The sequence below is a fragment of the Prinia subflava genome, chromosome 5, assembly GCF_021018805.1.
Source record: "Prinia subflava isolate CZ2003 ecotype Zambia chromosome 5, Cam_Psub_1.2, whole genome shotgun sequence".
NCBI classification, from domain to species: Eukaryota; Metazoa; Chordata; class Aves; order Passeriformes; family Cisticolidae; genus Prinia; species Prinia subflava.
This window is the reverse complement of record NC_086251.1, coordinates 1360075-1376442: the sequence shown is the minus strand read 5'-3', so window position 1 is coordinate 1376442 and position 16368 is coordinate 1360075. Positions and strand designations below refer to the sequence as shown.

Sequence of the window (16368 nt, the reverse complement as noted above, 5' to 3'; positions counted from 1 at the left end):
AAAGTATACATGATACAAAGTAGAATCTTGATTATCCAAAGCTCAGTCATAGTCTCTGTTGCCTATAATACAGTTCTATCCCTGGCATTTATTGCTTACACTGAAAAGTATCTCAGTTATTCAAAACCCTGGTTACTCAGATTCAGTGGCTGAACCCATTAAATCAATTTGTAATTAATTCAGTTGGCTCAAAACCATTTCTCCTCTCACAAGCGTACTGAAGCTGTGCAAAGATTTCCACAAAATTCACTCAAAAAGGGAGAGACCTACCTTTGCTTTTGTTGGAAGCAGAAAGGAGAAAGAAATCTCACATAGCTCCAAAAGCCCTGGAACTGTTGGCAAGTTTGTATCTCTGCAGGAGCAAGAAAACCTCCTCTCTGAAATGCAGAATTACTTGGAAATGCTGCCTTGTGCTACCACTAAGGCTGAAGAGCAGCTGAGATACAGCAGGGTTGTAGAGCTGAGCCAGTTCCTGAAATGTAATCCTGGTCAGTACCCGGTGGGGATGGAAGCAGCCTGTTTTCTTGGCTTAGCATTTGGTTTATTTTGGTTTATTTTAGTTCCTCACCAGCACGTGTGGAGCCTGTGCCAGCTCTTGCTCCCTCCAGCACCTGCAGGACTGCCCTGGGGCTCCTGCCCAGGCTGCCGTGCATGGGCTGCAAGAGCCTGATCCCATCCTTTCCTGGGATAACATGGACTTCCCTTCCTGTGGTGCCTCCAGGTACAGGCACACGTGTGCCCCCAAAGCTGGAAACACGAGTTTGCATCCATTAAATACAGCCCTGGTTTGCCACCACCTTCTGGCCAAGGGGAAAGTACGAGTTTGTTTCATAAATAAGTGAAATTGAAGTGCCACACTGACAAGTGGATGATGTCACTGGTGTGAAAATATGAGTTTTGTTTGTCTCAGATAAAATGCATTAGTCCTGCAAGTGTGTGCAGAATAAAAACTCACTGGCCTTCACCTGGCAGGGCTCTCCAGGACAGTTTTCTGAACTGACTTTCTTTTTCTTCCCCACCTGCCCCTGCTTCTTTTCTCCTTTCTCCTCCACCTTTCTCATGGAGGAAATGGCCCCACAGGAGCAGCTCAAGCTGTAAGATAATTTCTCTTCTCTCTTTTTGCATTTTCACCTGTCCATGTCTCCTTTCCTATTCTGTTTCACCAGTGTTGCATGGAGGAGAGGCACAAAGTGTCTTTCAGTCTTTCCACAGCTTTTTTAACCAAATGCTTCACTAGTTTCTATAATAAAGAATAATTATTCCTTTGTTTCACCATCATGATCTTTACAAGGAACATAACCTAGATTGTCTCCAAGATTTATCAAGAAAGCAAACTCTTGCCTAAGGTCCTGTTAGGCCTCTCTGGCTCAGTTCTGAAGAGCTTTGTTTTACCATCCAGGTCCCCTTCTGGAAAGACAATAGAGAATCTCAGTTTTCATGGCTATTTGTGAATACATTTCCAGTGAAACTCTTGAAATGCAGCTTCACTCTTCATTCAGAAGTGGGGAAAGAAAGAGTTAATCTGATCCTGAGGACTTTCTTTCCATATGCACTGCTGAACAGGGGTAACAGATACTTGGAGCAGACAGGCTACGGGACACAAATAAACCCAGTTTCTGCTGCTGTAGTTTTAGACCCATGTTGCCACGAAAAAAACCTCCGAGGATTTAAGAATAATTTTCAGTTGGTTTCGGGGTCTGAGCAAGGCGTGCCTGTGAGCCTGAGATGTCTGCAGTGCAAACCAGGCACGCAGGGCCACGCCACAGCTGTGCCCAGCAGTGGGTGTCACTGTCACCTGCCCTCCAGGGACACTGTCTCAGGGAGCTTCTCTCAGACCAGCTTGTTTCTGGCTCCACAAAGTCCCATCCGTGTGGCTTTTCCTCGTGGAAACACAAAAGGAAGGGATCCGTGACCTGCTGCCAATTCTTTTCTTAATGAAGCAGCTAAAGGCACTGAATTCTGGGCACACATCCTGCTGAAGGAGCCCACTTCTCCCTCCAAAATTCCTGCAAGGAGTTCTTATCCTAAAGATAAGGATTGATTTAAGACAAACTATTGGCTGGTTGTCACGTGTGGTGTATTATTGAACAGAACAACCAAACCTACATGAAGCACCTCCAACAGAAGATTGTTTCCAAATGAAAAAAACCAGATATTTCCAAATGAAACAGACATTCAGCTCAAGGTGTGAGTTCTTGTGGTATTTTGATACTATCAGACCTAGTTTTCTTTCTTTTAAGACAAAAAATCTGCAAATGAAGCAGCTGGTGCCAGAGATATTTCCAAGCTGGTAGGATTGCACATCCCACAGGGGCTGGATCCTCCAGGAGCTCTGCAGCCACCCCCACTGTCCTGTGTTTCTTGCATTTGCAGCAGCACCAGGATGTCTCTGAATTCTCCTCACAGTTCTCCTCACTGCTCTTCAAATCCACACATTTCAGCAATAAAGGCAGCACAGCATTTAGGATGGATGCTCTGGGGAAAAAAAAAAAATCTTTAACCTGTAAAGTGAAGACTTTGAACAAAACCCCTCAGGTTTTATGGCCAAAAAGGGGGTGTTCCCTGGATTTTAGAAAGGCTTCCCTTCTGCTATGCAGTGGTGGCATCTGAACTATTGCAGGACTAAAAAGGGTTCTCTTCAAGCATCTAAATTTGGAGGTGGCCCGAGAATGCTCACAAAGGAGGGCAGTCACCATCAACTGCTCTTTAATTATAGATCTGCTTGTTCACCTTCCCAAATCCTTCAAACCCTCCGAAAGGAAACAGGAGACATTTGAACTTGCAAACTTCAAAGGACTGTTTAAGGCAGCTTTAGAAAGAAATACAGATCAATCAGTTCAATACATTTTCTCCCTATGGGAAGCATTCCACCTCTGAAAATACAAGGAGGGAGAGAGCAAATCTTTAATAGAAGAGGAGGCAGATATGTGGACTAAAGGACTGCTACCTTAGCCAAGCTATTCAGTTTTGTTGTATTACTTAGCTCTCACAGGGGAACAAGTTTCCAAAATTTCCCTAGGGTTTCATATATATTCTCACTCTCTTTTCCCCTCTGCTTTCTAATTCATGCTGCTGAAATAAACTTTTTCCAATATCATTCTTAGGGGCAGTGCTCTTCCCTGAGCACATCCAAAAAGCAAGGCACCTTTTGCTTACAAAAAAAAATATTTTAGCCTAAAATTGGAGAAAAATAAGTCAAATTCAAGTCAAATTTTTACACGTAGATACTTTTGCATCTCTTTTTATTCATGAAGTATTTGGGGGTTCAAACTTTGTTCATATTTTGGAAGCTGGTCAATTCCTTTTGCTGTCATCATAAAGGCCACAATAATAAAGGGACATTTGCAGCTGGTAGTTTGTGTTTAAGGGTTATGTTTAAGGCTTGTGTCCACATCATGGAAGTGGGCGAGAACATCCATTTTCCATCCATTTTCCATCCATTTCCCATTCCAGGTGCCTCCTCAGGCTATGAGGCAGCAAGTGAAAAACATGAGAGACAACCACAGAGGAGGGGAGCTCCCTCACGTACTCATCTCCACACTTGCAGCGAAGCTTTCCTGGGGACAAATCAAGGGATTCACTGCTTGGAAAAACGCCCCTGGCAGCAGCTAGGAATCCGTGAACATTTTGTAAAATGCCATTAACTCTGTTTGGACACAGTTTGGTTTTTAGTTACAGTGGATGGAGTTTCCTGTTAGGACCTGGGCATTGTTTTCCTGACAAGCGCCTATCAGAGTCCATTTTGGAATACTGACATGTTGTTGGCCCACTGAGGAAGCTGGATGTGACTCTGAGGCATGTCCATACACAATTCCAGGCAGTCCCAGCCGCCCTTTCCCCTCGGGCCCCGCAGGAGCCTGAGGCGCTCCGGGCTCTCCCCTGCGGGCCCGCCCGGCCCGCGCCTTTCCCGGGAGCTCCCCGGGCCCGGGGGCTCCCGGCCGGGCGGGGATGGGAACGCGGCCCCGGCCCGGCCGGAGCGGGTTTGTGGCAGCTGGAAACACCTCGCCCTTCCCTGCGGAGGGGAGAGCCGGCCCGAGGCCCGGCCGGGGCCCCGAGCCCTTCCCCGGCAGGGGCAGGGAGCCCGTGCCCGCCGATGGCAGCTCCGGGCCGGCCCCTCATGAAATGGCAGCGCGGCCGCAGCCGTGGATGGGCGTCTGTGGATCCCGAGCGCCCGCGGCGCTGCCCGGCCGGGAATGGGACAGCGGGAGGGAGGGACAGAGCGCTGGGGCGAGCTGGGGCCGCCACAGCCCCAACCCTGCCTGAGAGAGAGAAGAGAGATCACAGAAAGGGAGAGAGCGCACGATAAAGTCAGCGAAAGGACTGATGAGGGTTATTGGGAGCAGGGATTGAGGAGTTTGCCATCTTTGGCTGGACACCCTGGAGAATGGACCATTCCCTGTAACACACGAATGCTGTTTGGGGGATGCGTGGCTCCAGTGGAGAGTTGTGGTTGATAAGCCTCTGTTCCTAGGGAAAAAGGAGAGCTCTAGTTTTTGAGGTGAAGCTGATATTGGAGACAGAACAAGAGAATTTTTACATTGCTTTCATGCAACCCAAAGAAATTTTTTCAAATGTGTTTTTCTGTGATATCTCATATATTGCCCTGTGTCTGGCTACAATTCTAATATATTTACTTCTCTGCTCCTCTGAGTTCCTGTCTACAGATGAGGCTGTGAATCAAAGATATGGTGGTGAATATCATCATGTAGTAACAGCTTTGTTGTAGAGGTTTCTCTTCATCTTGAACTGCTCTGGATGGGAGAAAACCTCCTGAAAGCTGCGGGTGTAACCACTTCCTCCATTCAGACAATTATAAGAAACACTTAAGCCTTGTGGACTGAATAGCTGAACTAACACCAGCCCCGTTCCAGCACCAGGCCCATGAAAGTATCCAAAGGGATGACACGTGTGGCCAAAGGGATTTCTTTGCCCTTTTGTTTTCCAGAGGATTGTACATCTGTGGAAGAAAAAGCAGAGAAGAAAGTGGAAATGTCAGGAAGCAATGCAGGAAATCCAAGAGCTCGCAAAAGGACTCGAAACAGAGAGGGTTTTGGGGCTATTAAAGAGTATGAACAAAACATCCCCTCTAGCATTATTTTCATGCTTGTGGTGACTGAGAAAAATAGATTTTGTACATTCCTTGTGATTAAATAAGATTACCTTTAGAAATGTCACCAGGCCCTCTTCTAAAAGCTGAGGGAATAACTGTGAAGCAGTTTCCAAATACAAATGGAGTTCACTGCTGTCCTTGCTGAGGCAAACAGGAAACAGGAGCAGGGCTTGTAGAAACCCATATCAGACCTCTATAAAGTGGTGAAACAAAGAGCCAGAAACATCACAGAATGACCAGAATATAATCTCAGGAGGGCAAATTAATGATGCTCAAAGAGAATGGAAATCCATGCTTAGATAGTGGAGAAAAAGAGTAAATTTGGAAACAATTCCTGCCTTCTGGCTTGGTTATTCAGCATGGGGGAGCTGTTCATGTTTCAAGCACAGCTCTTGCTTTTTATGAAGAAACAGCCACAAAAGTCCCAGCACAATCACCAAAGGCCAGGATATTTTACAGGAGGTTTAGGAACAGAGCTGTGATGGGCTAAAGCAAGGATTAAAGGAACTAAAAAATCTGCTCCAGATACAGTCATGGACCAGGCTGTGTGTTCTCTGTCTGGAAGCAAGTAAATGAAAACTTTGCCAAAACCCCTCAATTCACTGTCCTCTGCCTCATGAGAAGACATTCAAGCCCAGTTCAAGTAATGTGTCAGTGACTGGGAAAGTAAAAACAAATATTTGCATAATTGGTATGATTTCTACAGAACAATGTCTTTTAAAAGTACAAAACTGGGAGGAAATGGTGCAAGTGCTAGAAATGGCAGCAATGGAAAGATTTTGCCATGGGGAAGAGTTGAAGAAGAAAAGGTACCTTGTGGAGTGTGGGAAAGAGGTGGTGCAGAAGAGCAACGTGAAAAGATAACTTTTGGAAGTACGTACACCAGCTGCTCAATTCCTGTTCATACCTGCCAGTGGAGCAACTCTACTGGATGTGCAGTAAGTGATTTTAAGGGAGTGAACAAATAGTTACACCAGATTGTTAGAGTGGAGTGGACAACTGCTGATCCCAAACTAAAGAGCATTTGTGAGTGGAGAAAAAACAGAGGGGTTAAGAGGGGGAAATGGACTCCAAAATGTGCAGCAGGAGTGTGAACATCCAAAGGTGAGGGCAGACTAATGATCAGTTTGAACGAAGGGCAGCTGATGACTGAATCACAGACAGGAGGGTGGATGGGAGCCCTGGAGGGATCTGATCCAAGCCCTCTCCTCAAGCAGGGTCAGCTAGAGCAGGGAGCCCAGGAGAGGGCAACAAATTTGTGGTGAGCATCCTCTCCTGGCTCCAGGGTGAGAACAGCTTTGTGCTCTGGAGCATGTGAAGTTTGCAGAAGCTCTGGAGCCCCCAAAGGGGTAAAAAGTTTACATCTTCCTCAAAAAACACAAAAGAAAAAAAATCCTGATAACAATGGAAAGGTATAGATTCACTCAAGGAACTTTATTTAAAGAGGAGACATACCTTGGTGTTTTAATCCTAAGGAGAAAATAGCTCAGATATGCTTCCTCCTGTGAGGTATCCCCTATGGTTCTGGTCCAAATAAATCAAATGGGATACAGAGCACAACTGGGATCATTATCATGAATAGGATTTCAGCCTGTCAGTGTCTGGGAACTGTGGAATTCAAGGTTGCTAAAAGAATATTAAGCAATGAATGTCTGTAATGAAAAGCATTTCAACAAGAGTATTAATGTTTCTTAAAAGATAGGAAAGAAAAAAATAAGACAAATCCCAAAGCCATCTCCTTTGAGTTGCTGCAATGAGACTGACCAAAGAAAAATCCTAGGAATGTGGATGAGATTGCTTTAGGTTGATGTGAAAATCATCACTTACCTACAGTAGTTAAAATGCCATTGTGTCCAATGAGTTCATTATTTTTTCTTTTGTCTCCCCTCTCCTTTCTTTTTCAGTGTTAGTATTTTAGGCTTTGTTGGGACAAAAATTAACACCGAAATAAGAATTTAATTAATGTGTTAAGCTTAACTTTGTTGTGACTTCCTATGGGAAAGTGGTCAAAACAATATTCTGACAAGGATGAAATACAGCTCTAACCAAAGGCAGGAGCAAGCAGATGTTTTGTAATTAGTGATGTTCCTGTATCACACACAGCAATTACCTGCTGATCCTTTATGGCAGGGAGCAGGGCCGTCAGGAAAAGAGAGGCAGGAGGGAAGGACGAGAGGAAAAATTGGTAACAACAGAGGTACAGCAAAGCAAGGGATACAGCCAGCACAAAAAACCTCACCCTTGAGAAAAGCTGGGAGTGAAGAGTAAATGTTTGATAGGAGATGGACTTGGAGCAGGGCTGAAGGTGCATCTTTGTGTCATGGGGAAAAGGAGTTTGTTCATTTTCTTCAGACTATCAGGTATCAAAAATACCTGAAGCAGTCAGTAGCCATTAACTTCACAACTGCAGTTTTAGGGGAGAGGAAAGTGAGAATGGATTTTGGTTTTGTTATGAGTTGAGGTGAAGTAAATCTGAAAGCGGTCAAAGCAAATATTTTTCATTTATTTATTTAGAAATTAGACATGAGGGAAACCATCTCTTGACCTTCAGCTGTATGTGATCTTCCCTTGCCAGCTGGGCTTGCTGACCCTTCCCTTGCATTTTGCATGGAGCTGGAGAGCTGGGAGGGCTCCTTGCATCCCCCTCTCCTGCCCAGTCATCTCCCACCTCTGCTGAGAAGTGAAACTGGGAATTGTGATTGGGATATTGATATCAGATATTGTTGGCAGACCCAAGGGTGTGTCCCCAAAACAGCCCTGATGCCCAGGAGGCAAAACTTCATTTTCTTCCCTGATGTGACCAACTTTGAGGAGTCACCGTGGACCCTGCAGCAGTTTGGGGCCTGTGTGGTTGACAGGACAGTGAACCAGCAGAAAACCTGAATCCTTCTATTTCTTTTTCAGTCTCTCTGCTTCCTCTTTGCACAGTGGCTCCTGACATGAGGCTGCCTGATTAGCTCTGTGAAGATCCCATCACTATTTTTGGTTATTTTGTAAAAGCAGGAAAATTTGTGAGCATGGGTCCCTTCTTTAAACCTAGGTCTATTCTGTGTGCACCACTATTTAAAGTATGTCATTTAAGGCTCTCTTTGCATTATTTCAATGTAAAGGAGAATGGAAATCAAGGAACTTTGACTTCCTTATTGAAGCATAGTTTCCTCCTTTGTTAGAATATCACAGAAAAGATAGTGGAGTGGAAGGAATGGAACACATTATTTGGCATAAAGACACCTTTCTGGTTTTACCTTTGTAGGGATGTAAGCAGTGCTAAACCTAGGCTGGGTCACCTCATTCTGTGAACTCATCTTGCTTCTCTCTCTCACAGGTTTCACCTCCTGGTGAACAGAAGATTTTTCACTACTTAGTTTTAAATGAGCACATTTGAATGGGCATATTCAAAAGCAGCCCACAAGAAAAAGAAGACCTTTTCTTTCCTCAATATGACCAGCAATGGGATTCACACCTGTCTGCTTCTACGCAATGTCAGATTTTGCAGATCTTTTGTTAAATTCAGATGGATCTTTTATTTCAGTGCAGTCTTTCTTTTCTCCAGCTCTCCACTCTCAGGGCCTCATTCTGGGAAATGAGGAGCACAAGGCCAAACCCCACTGAAATGACCATTATTTGTGCTTGTCAAGCACATCTCAATCTTTGTGCTGCTCTGTCATCTCCTGGATGGCAAGAAAAATGTTTAAAGCTTAACCCCTTGTTCAAAATTGAATCCATCATGGGGACTCCCCTCGGCTTTGCAGAAGTTAACTTCCAGAGTCACAGCAGAAAAGTCATAGAAGCGTGGAATGGTTTGGGGTGAAAAGGACTTAAATCTCATCCCATTCCACCCCCTGCCATGGCAGGGACACTTCCACTGACCCAGGCTGCTCCAAGCCCTGTCCAGCCTGACCTGGGACACTTCCAGGGATGCAGGCAGCCACAGCTTCTCTGGGCACCCTGTGCCAGGGCCTGCCCGCCCTCACAGAACAATTCCTTCCCAATATCCAAGCCAAACCTACTCTCTTTCACATCACATTTAAGTCCTTTTCTAAGAGAGGATTCATCTGTTGATCTATACGGCCAAAGCCTGACCAATGCAAATGTCACTTTTTTTTTTACCACCAATCATTTATTAAAATGACAAGGTCAGGCATCTCGGAGTTTTAGCTTAACAAAATCAAGGATAATCTGGTGATGTGTAGGTCTATTGAAATGTTTGAAGTAGCTGACAATCTTACTTTTCTTGGGCAGTCTTGGAAAAAGTATAATTGATGATGGCTGGCCATAAAATAAAAATAAGTGTATGTAAATTAAAAGAAACAAACCACCGGTTTTCTAACTCCTGTATTATGTAAAAATAAGAATGTAGCCTCTTATGGCCAGAGGAGCCATGAAAGTGCTCTGTAGACATTAATTTGGTGAGTGTTAAACATCCATGTGGTCTGGGAGGGCAGCACCACTGAGATAATATCCCATGGCAAGTCAGAATAAAAATACTTGAAATCATTTTTTTTAAGAAAAGCAAACGTGAAAGCCATTGACAAAATTATGACATCCAGCTAATTTACCTTGGAGTGTGCCCCAGTTTTCCTGCCCTGTCTTTCCCCATGGGTGGGAACCCTACCGCAGCTAAGAGCAGGCGGTGTGGTTCTCGGTTATGTTACAGGGTGTGAAAACCTGTCTGTGTCAGTGCCTCTGGCGCAGTCACGGCTCTGAGGTTTCTTCAGTAGCATTTTGAAGGCTCCCAGCCCCAGCAGGAGCTCCCCCAGCCCCGTCAGTGTCCTCTCCTCCTGCGCTGGTTCTTGCTCGGGGCTCTCAGGAGACTCTCCCGGTATTTCGCGCTGGCGTGGAACAGCCGGACCATCTCGTGGTCTTTGTTGTCCAGCACTCTGGGCAGGAAGAGAGAGGATTTCTGTGTCCTGCGGGTTTTAAAGCCCCTCCTGGGTCGTCCTTTGCCATTGATGGAGACGTACCAGAGTCTCTCGGCGCTGGCTTTGCGCTTGGTGCCCGCCCTGCTGGGGACAGTCCGGTACACACGGGAGGCGTAGGTGTTGTAACCCAGCTCGTGGATCCTCTCCACGAACTCACACTCAGAGCTGTAGCTCTCCTGCAAAGGGAACATCAAGAGAAATCCTAAGCCAGGCTCTCCTCAGTTGTAGGATTTGGTAAGAAAACCTCAGGCTGGTGCCACAGAAGGCGGGAGGGAAGCACTGAGCCTGTCACTATTCCCTGTCACACTCTGGGCATCAGACACCCCAGGAAGGGACCCCAAATCCAAACTGAAAACAAAAAGGTGGCATGTGAATGGGAGTGAACAGCTCTGCTGATTGTTCAGCTGTAATATTTTTTGTGCTTATGAGTTTAGTGCAGCTGTGGACTGGACAGATTATTTAATTGCTGCCTCTGCCATCTATTGAAAAGGTAGAATCCTACAGTGTGATGTAAAATGTGTCCCTTCAATTGGTGTGTTAGTCATTAGATACACTTGTAGTGTGTTACATCCAGTTCAGGATGGATGTTTGAGCAGTAAACCACACCTTTGTGGAGCTTCTTTGTCAGCATAACCAAATGAAAGCACACTCTGCCTACCAGTGTGATCCTCCAAAATTCCAGGCTGCTCCTTCATCACAAACTGTGAGGCACAGTATGCACCCATTTCATGTGATCTGCCCAAAACCGCCCCTTTTCAGCTGCTCCTTGTCTGAGAGACATCGCTGCAAAAGCCTGGCACAAGGAACTCCTTCCCCCTCCCCGGGAGGAGGAGAACCAGCACACAGGACCTCTCCATCCTTCCTGAACTCCAAACCCATCCTTGCTCCACCTCTGGGAGTAAGATTTCAGGACCTAATACCTGTGAAGTACAGAGGCAGAAGGGAACTACCACCATGGGGTTTTACTTTCCCTTGTCTGGAGAGTGTGGAAAGGGCACAGGTAACCAGGCTGGTGCCAGAAAAGCCCTGGATCCCAGGAACAGAGTGTCTTTGATGCTTCTCATTCCCCAGAAAGGCTGATGGGCATTTAACAAGGCTTTAAAAGGCTCCACATGTCCCGGCTTCCCAGCTGTGGAGCGGAAGCGCCCTTCCCTGCAAGGACAAGGTTTTCAGATGCTGCGGCGCTGGAGCCCACGCAGCCACCAGATGTAGGTGGGTTTGTCCTGCTGCCTGCCTCCCTTCTGGCTGGGGAGGGTTTATCACACAGGATAAACACAGAGGGTGATCACGATCTGCTGAGGGCACCAAGGAATCCTGGAGGCTCAACAAACCCATCTTGTGGACACGGGAAAATTGGTGAACCGAGGGATTACGGAGTTATTCCAACATGATTTCATTAAATACTCCCTGGATAGTTATCCCTGAATTGGTCAGATTTTTGAAACAGAGCCTTGCACACTGTCTTGGGCCAGTGATACCAGTAAAGTTGTTGGACAGGCAAGCAAAGACAGGAAGTTTCTCCTGAGCTGAGCCCTCACCCCTTCCTGCTCCTGTGAAAAAAGCTGGAGTGGAATAGCTTTCCCTGGATTGTCCCTCCAGCTCTGAAACAGCCTCTCTCAAACTTGAGCTGGAAGGGGACAAAGGATCTTTTCAAGTTATGCAGAAACCTTCCATGGCTGATATTCTTTGGTACGAGACAGATGAACAAACTCCAGGGTGGCCTGATGCTCCTCGCACTAGAAAGGGAAGTCCAGGAGAAAAGGATCTCAGATCCTCCTGCTCCTGGCCTTTCTGCATTTCAGGAGAGGAGCTTTTTGCTCAGAATTTGTTTAGTCTTATTTTAATCCAGTTTAAGCTATCTGAAGGGAAAAACCCCTATTTTGAAGAAGACAGAGAGAAAGATGAGAAAGAACTTTTAAAAAATCATCTTTCCAGATGATTTCTTTGGGGCAGATGCTGGCTCTGAACTGATGGAGGAGTCCATTGAAAAAATACCCATTTCAGTCAGAATATTAACCAGAAGCATACAACTGGACAGCCTTAACTTTGGCAAGCAGAGCTACCATGCCCTCATTCCCCTTCTGCTGCATTTTCCTTTGCCAAAATCGTTTGTGGTGTGGTTCTCTGCAGCAGCAAAGAACCCTCATCTTTACACACAGGCCCCTTATCAGGGAGCATCACATGAGACACAGAAACTGGGTGGTAAACTGCATCAGAACACTCCTGGAAAGCTGGAGTTAAACGTGTCAAAGCGGGGAGGTGCAGAGTTGATTGTGTCACCCCGGCTGGGTTCTCAGGGGAAAAGATCACATGGCTCAAGGGTATGTCCTGCTGCTCAAGTCAACAGAATTACACCTAATGACTCCTAGGAGGGAGCAAATTTCACCTCAGCCATGTCTCCCCTCTTCAAACCTGCTTCCATGCCCCAGGATTCACTGGGAAACTGCACAGTTTGGCTGTCCTGCAGTGAGAGATCACAAGATTGCTGGGATGTAATCAAAGACAGTGGGAGAAATTCAAGCAGGGAGATAATGTGTGTGGTACACGCTGCCAAACGTGCCCTGGTATGTCCCTGAGTGTGAAGAAGACTAAGCTGGAGTATTTTATTCACTCAGGGGAAATACTGTCTGAGCTGAAAAGGCAAGGCTCCCACTTATATCAGCACACACCAGGATTTATCTCACAGATCAAGGCAAAAAATAGGTCAGAGGAGTAAAATAAGGTGTTTGCTTTCACCTTTGTCTTCTTGCACCTTCTCTTTCCAGCTTTCCTTGCAATAGCCCAGCCTTTTAGTACCTGCAAGTTCTTCCACTGCCCAACCAAAAGCTCTGTGCAAAGAAACTCCCATGAGGGGGCTGCTTTCCTGTAGCATCAATGCTCAGTTACTTGTGGACCTTCTTTATCTGACCTCTCTTTGCCAGCATCCCAGATCCATATAAAACATGGACAGTTCTGACATTCCATGGCTTGTCCAGGCAGTAAGAAAGTAAGAACACAGCTTTTTTTCCCTACTTTTAAGAATATACTGATTGGTTGCCTGTAAGAATTCCAGGCAAAAACCTCTTGTAAGGTGACCCTTCTCGGGAAATGTGGATTTATAAGAAATCAGTGCTCCCCACTAGTGGAAATCCCTGTTCCCCGCACAGGGAAAGACAGGCATGTGCCAGGCTTCAGTAAAACTTACTGATGCATAAAGCCTGCCACTCTTGTTCATGGCCAGGTATCTGCCAGAGAACAGGCCCTTGATGGCAACAATTCCAACGTCCACAGCGGTTATTTCCAGAATACCTGGAAACAGAATTAGGAGACCTGTTATTGCTCGGGTGTAAATTTTTGAGGTACATTTGCATGGCTGCTTACCTGCGGAGTGTGATCTCACAGCTACCACTTGCTCACATAAGAATCAGGGCAATCATGTGAATGAAATTATTATTGTTATTATTATTATTTGAAACAACACAAAGCAAGGATGATGAGGGAATTTGAGACGAGGTGGACAATAAACCCCGAGATGTCTGATTGAGACCGAACTCTTTCAAAAATGAAAAAGATCTGACACTGAACTAGAGGTTCACCTAATCCTATATGTGTATAAAAAACTTTAAATCCTCTTTAATGCTTAGGAACACAAGAGCTCTTGACTTATTGAAGCCAGTCACAAAGCTGCCCATTTCAGGACAAAGCCCTTTCTGAGGTCTCCAGAGGGTGGAACAGAGCGAGGCCGCTGCGTTTTAGAGCCATGTACATAATCATGAAAGGGACTTGAGATTTAGGAGGTCAGTGCAGCCCTCCAGACAAGGACTGGGTGACTGTCTGAGACAAATTAAAAGGGAGGAGGTGTTCAGGCCATGCAAGATGGGGTCCTGCGCCACGAGAAGTGTCACAGGCGAGGCCAGAGCAATACCTGCCCAAATGTCTGGCCAAAGGTGCCAGACACTGATGGAGGCACAGATGACTCAGAAGCTGCTGTTGTACGTGCACAGCTCTCCATCAGGCTCGCTCAAACCCTGCTTGATGGCTCTGTACTTTCTATGAGTGCTTGAAAGCAAGAGCTGAGGCCGGCACCCAAAGCCACTGCTGCCTTTTGGAAAGCCTGGAGGCAGCGCCGGGGGCTGCTCCCTGTGCAGAGCGGGACTGCTGGCCCGGGAGGGCTGGGCTGGCTCTGGCACAGCTGGTTTGAATCAGGCCCCGGTTCTCTGCTGAAGGATGCCTCCTCCGGGCTGTGACAGCCGGGGCGGGTTTCTCTAGGAAATCGTGGTTTTCCTTTATGGACTTCAGACAGATCCCTGAGGTCTCCCTATCTCTGTGTGCCATCACCAGGCGGGATTTACGCGTCCTGGGGTGCCGGGGCGGGGGCCGGGCCGTGCCCGGGCTGGATGCGGGGGCGCCGGGGGCTCCCCCGGTGTTGAGCCCCGCTCTCCTCCCTCCTGCCGCCCTCGCACAAACCCCCTCACTCCCGACACATCCGCTTTCATCTTCATCGCCGCCGCTGCCCGGCACATGGCAGAGGGACGGATGGGATTTAGCGGGGGACGGGACAGGGGACACTAGGGCAGCCCCAAAGGGCTCCGGGATCGGCCCCGGGGAGGTGCCGGGCACCGGCTGCCCCTGCCGGGCTGGGGCAGGGCTGGCCCCCGGCGCAGCGGGGCCAATGACAGCTCGGCCGGGCTGCGCAGGGCAGAGCCGCAGTCCCCGTCGGGGAAACTTGGGGTGCGAGGGTCTCCTTCTGCCCCGGGGGATCGCGACCCTCCGCCGGCCGTGGGGTCCCCGCAGCCTGCAGAGCCGGCTCGGGAGTTCCCCGCCCGGTTCGAGGGCCGGCGGCGCTGCCAGCCCCGGGACAGGGGAGCCGAGCCAGCGGGGCGGCTCTCGGGACGCCGAGGAGAGGGGAGGGGGCCAAAGCCCCGACCCCGGGGGATGTCCCCGGTTCCCGCCGAGGAGCCACAGCCGTCCCGGTGAGCTGCTCGGGGCAGCAGCGGAGGCTGGAGCGGCTTCGCCACAGCCCCGTCCGCCCCGTCCATCACCCGCTGCCCGCTGGGGCAGAGCGCGACTGCTGCGGGAGAGGGACCCCCATCCCCGCACCGCCCGGCCCGGCACTCACTGAAGGCGCTGTTCTTCTCCAGGGTGCCGTTGATCCTGCCGCTGGGGTGGATCTGGAGGTGGTACTTGGTGGCACAGTAGAGCTTCCTGCGCCGGGGCGCTCCCCCGAGGTGCTCGTAGACGCCGCCGCGTCCCCCCGCATCCCGGCGCGGCCGGGGCGCGGCTCCGGTGGGCTCGGGCACGGCCGCGGCCCGTCCTGGGCACCGCGGCTCCTGCAACAGAGTCAGGAACAAGATCCAGATTATGACCATTGTGGCATGGTGGCCGCAGCGCTCGGGCTGCTGGGGAGAGCGAGGCTCGCAGCGAGTGGCACCAGGGGTCCCATCAAAGCCGTCTTGCTAGCAGCACTCCGGAGATGCCGAGCGCTTCGAGCCGCGCAGCATTGGCAGGGTTTTATCAGCCTCGATGCCGGCCCTTTTGTCTGTCTCAGATTTACTTAAATCAATAGACATCGGCGAAGGGCACCGAAGAGTCCCAGCTGTTTGTGTTACACGGAGCTGCCGTGATCAGCCTTCTCCTTGGGTTTCCAGATAGACAGACGGCATGCGTGAGACAGAGAGGCAAGGAGGGAGAGAGGGAGGGAGCGAGGGAGGGAGGGAGCCGCTGAATTTCGGCAGGAGACCGCGGGGAAAATAGTTGATCGACGGAGCATAGAAATAAAAGGAGCTTCCTGCAACAATAGCCTGATCTGCGACCAATTGATACAGGGCAGAGGAGGCAAAAGGTATCAGTCTCGTGTGAACTCCCAGAGTGCAGCGTGGATAAAATTACACAGCATCTCTCTCTCCCTCTCTCTCTCTCGCCGCCGCGCACACCGCACACCCCCGCACGGCAGCGCGGAGCAGCCGCGGCCCCTCCGCCCCCCGCGCTCCGTCGGGAAAAAGGGGGGGATGCTCCAAGGAACATCCTCGGGACACGGCTCTGGGGAGTGCGAGTGGCACAGGCGGAGGGAGGGGCGCGGGTCCCGGCTCCCCCGGAGGCGATGGGGGCACAGAACACCCCCAGGGGCAGAGAACACCCCCGGGGCACAGAACGTCCCCGGGGCACAGAACACCTCCGGGGGCACAGAACACCCCCAGGGGCAGAGAACACCCCCGGGGCACAGAACACCCCCAGGGGCAGAGAACACCTCCGGGGGCACAGAACGTCCCCGGGGCACAGAACACCTCCGGGGGCACAGAACACCCCCGGGGCACAGAACGTCCCCGGGGCACAGAACACCTCCGGGGGCACAGAACA

General features: G+C 49.0%; 1 protein-coding gene across 1 annotated transcript; it reads right to left on the bottom strand.

The window, feature by feature from the left end:
* Positions 1 to 9875: 9875 nt before the first annotated feature.
* On the bottom strand, positions 9876 to 15446 carry FGF3 (fibroblast growth factor 3). The gene is made up of 3 exons (XM_063397264.1): positions 15131 to 15446; positions 13217 to 13320; positions 9876 to 10208 (listed from the first exon to the last, which is right to left on the bottom strand). The coding sequence occupies exons 1-3, from the start codon at positions 15378 to 15380 to the stop codon at positions 9876 to 9878; spliced, it is 687 nt and encodes a 228-aa protein (XP_063253334.1). The 5' UTR covers positions 15381 to 15446.
* Positions 15447 to 16368: the final 922 nt, after the last annotated feature.

Bases quoted from the DNA above. Each gene is read 5' to 3' on its own strand.
- FGF3 (XM_063397264.1), bottom strand. From the start codon at position 15,380: ATGGTCATAATCTGGATCTTGTTCCTGACTCTGTTGCAGGAGCCGCGG. The intron at 13,321-15,130 runs GTGAGTGCCGGG...TTCTGTTTCCAG, and splicing joins GGAGAAGAACAGCGCCTTCA to GTATTCTGGAAATAACCGCT. The intron at 10,209-13,216 runs GTAAGTTTTACT...TTCCCTTTGCAG, and splicing joins GTGGCAGGCTTTATGCATCA to GAGAGCTACAGCTCTGAGTG.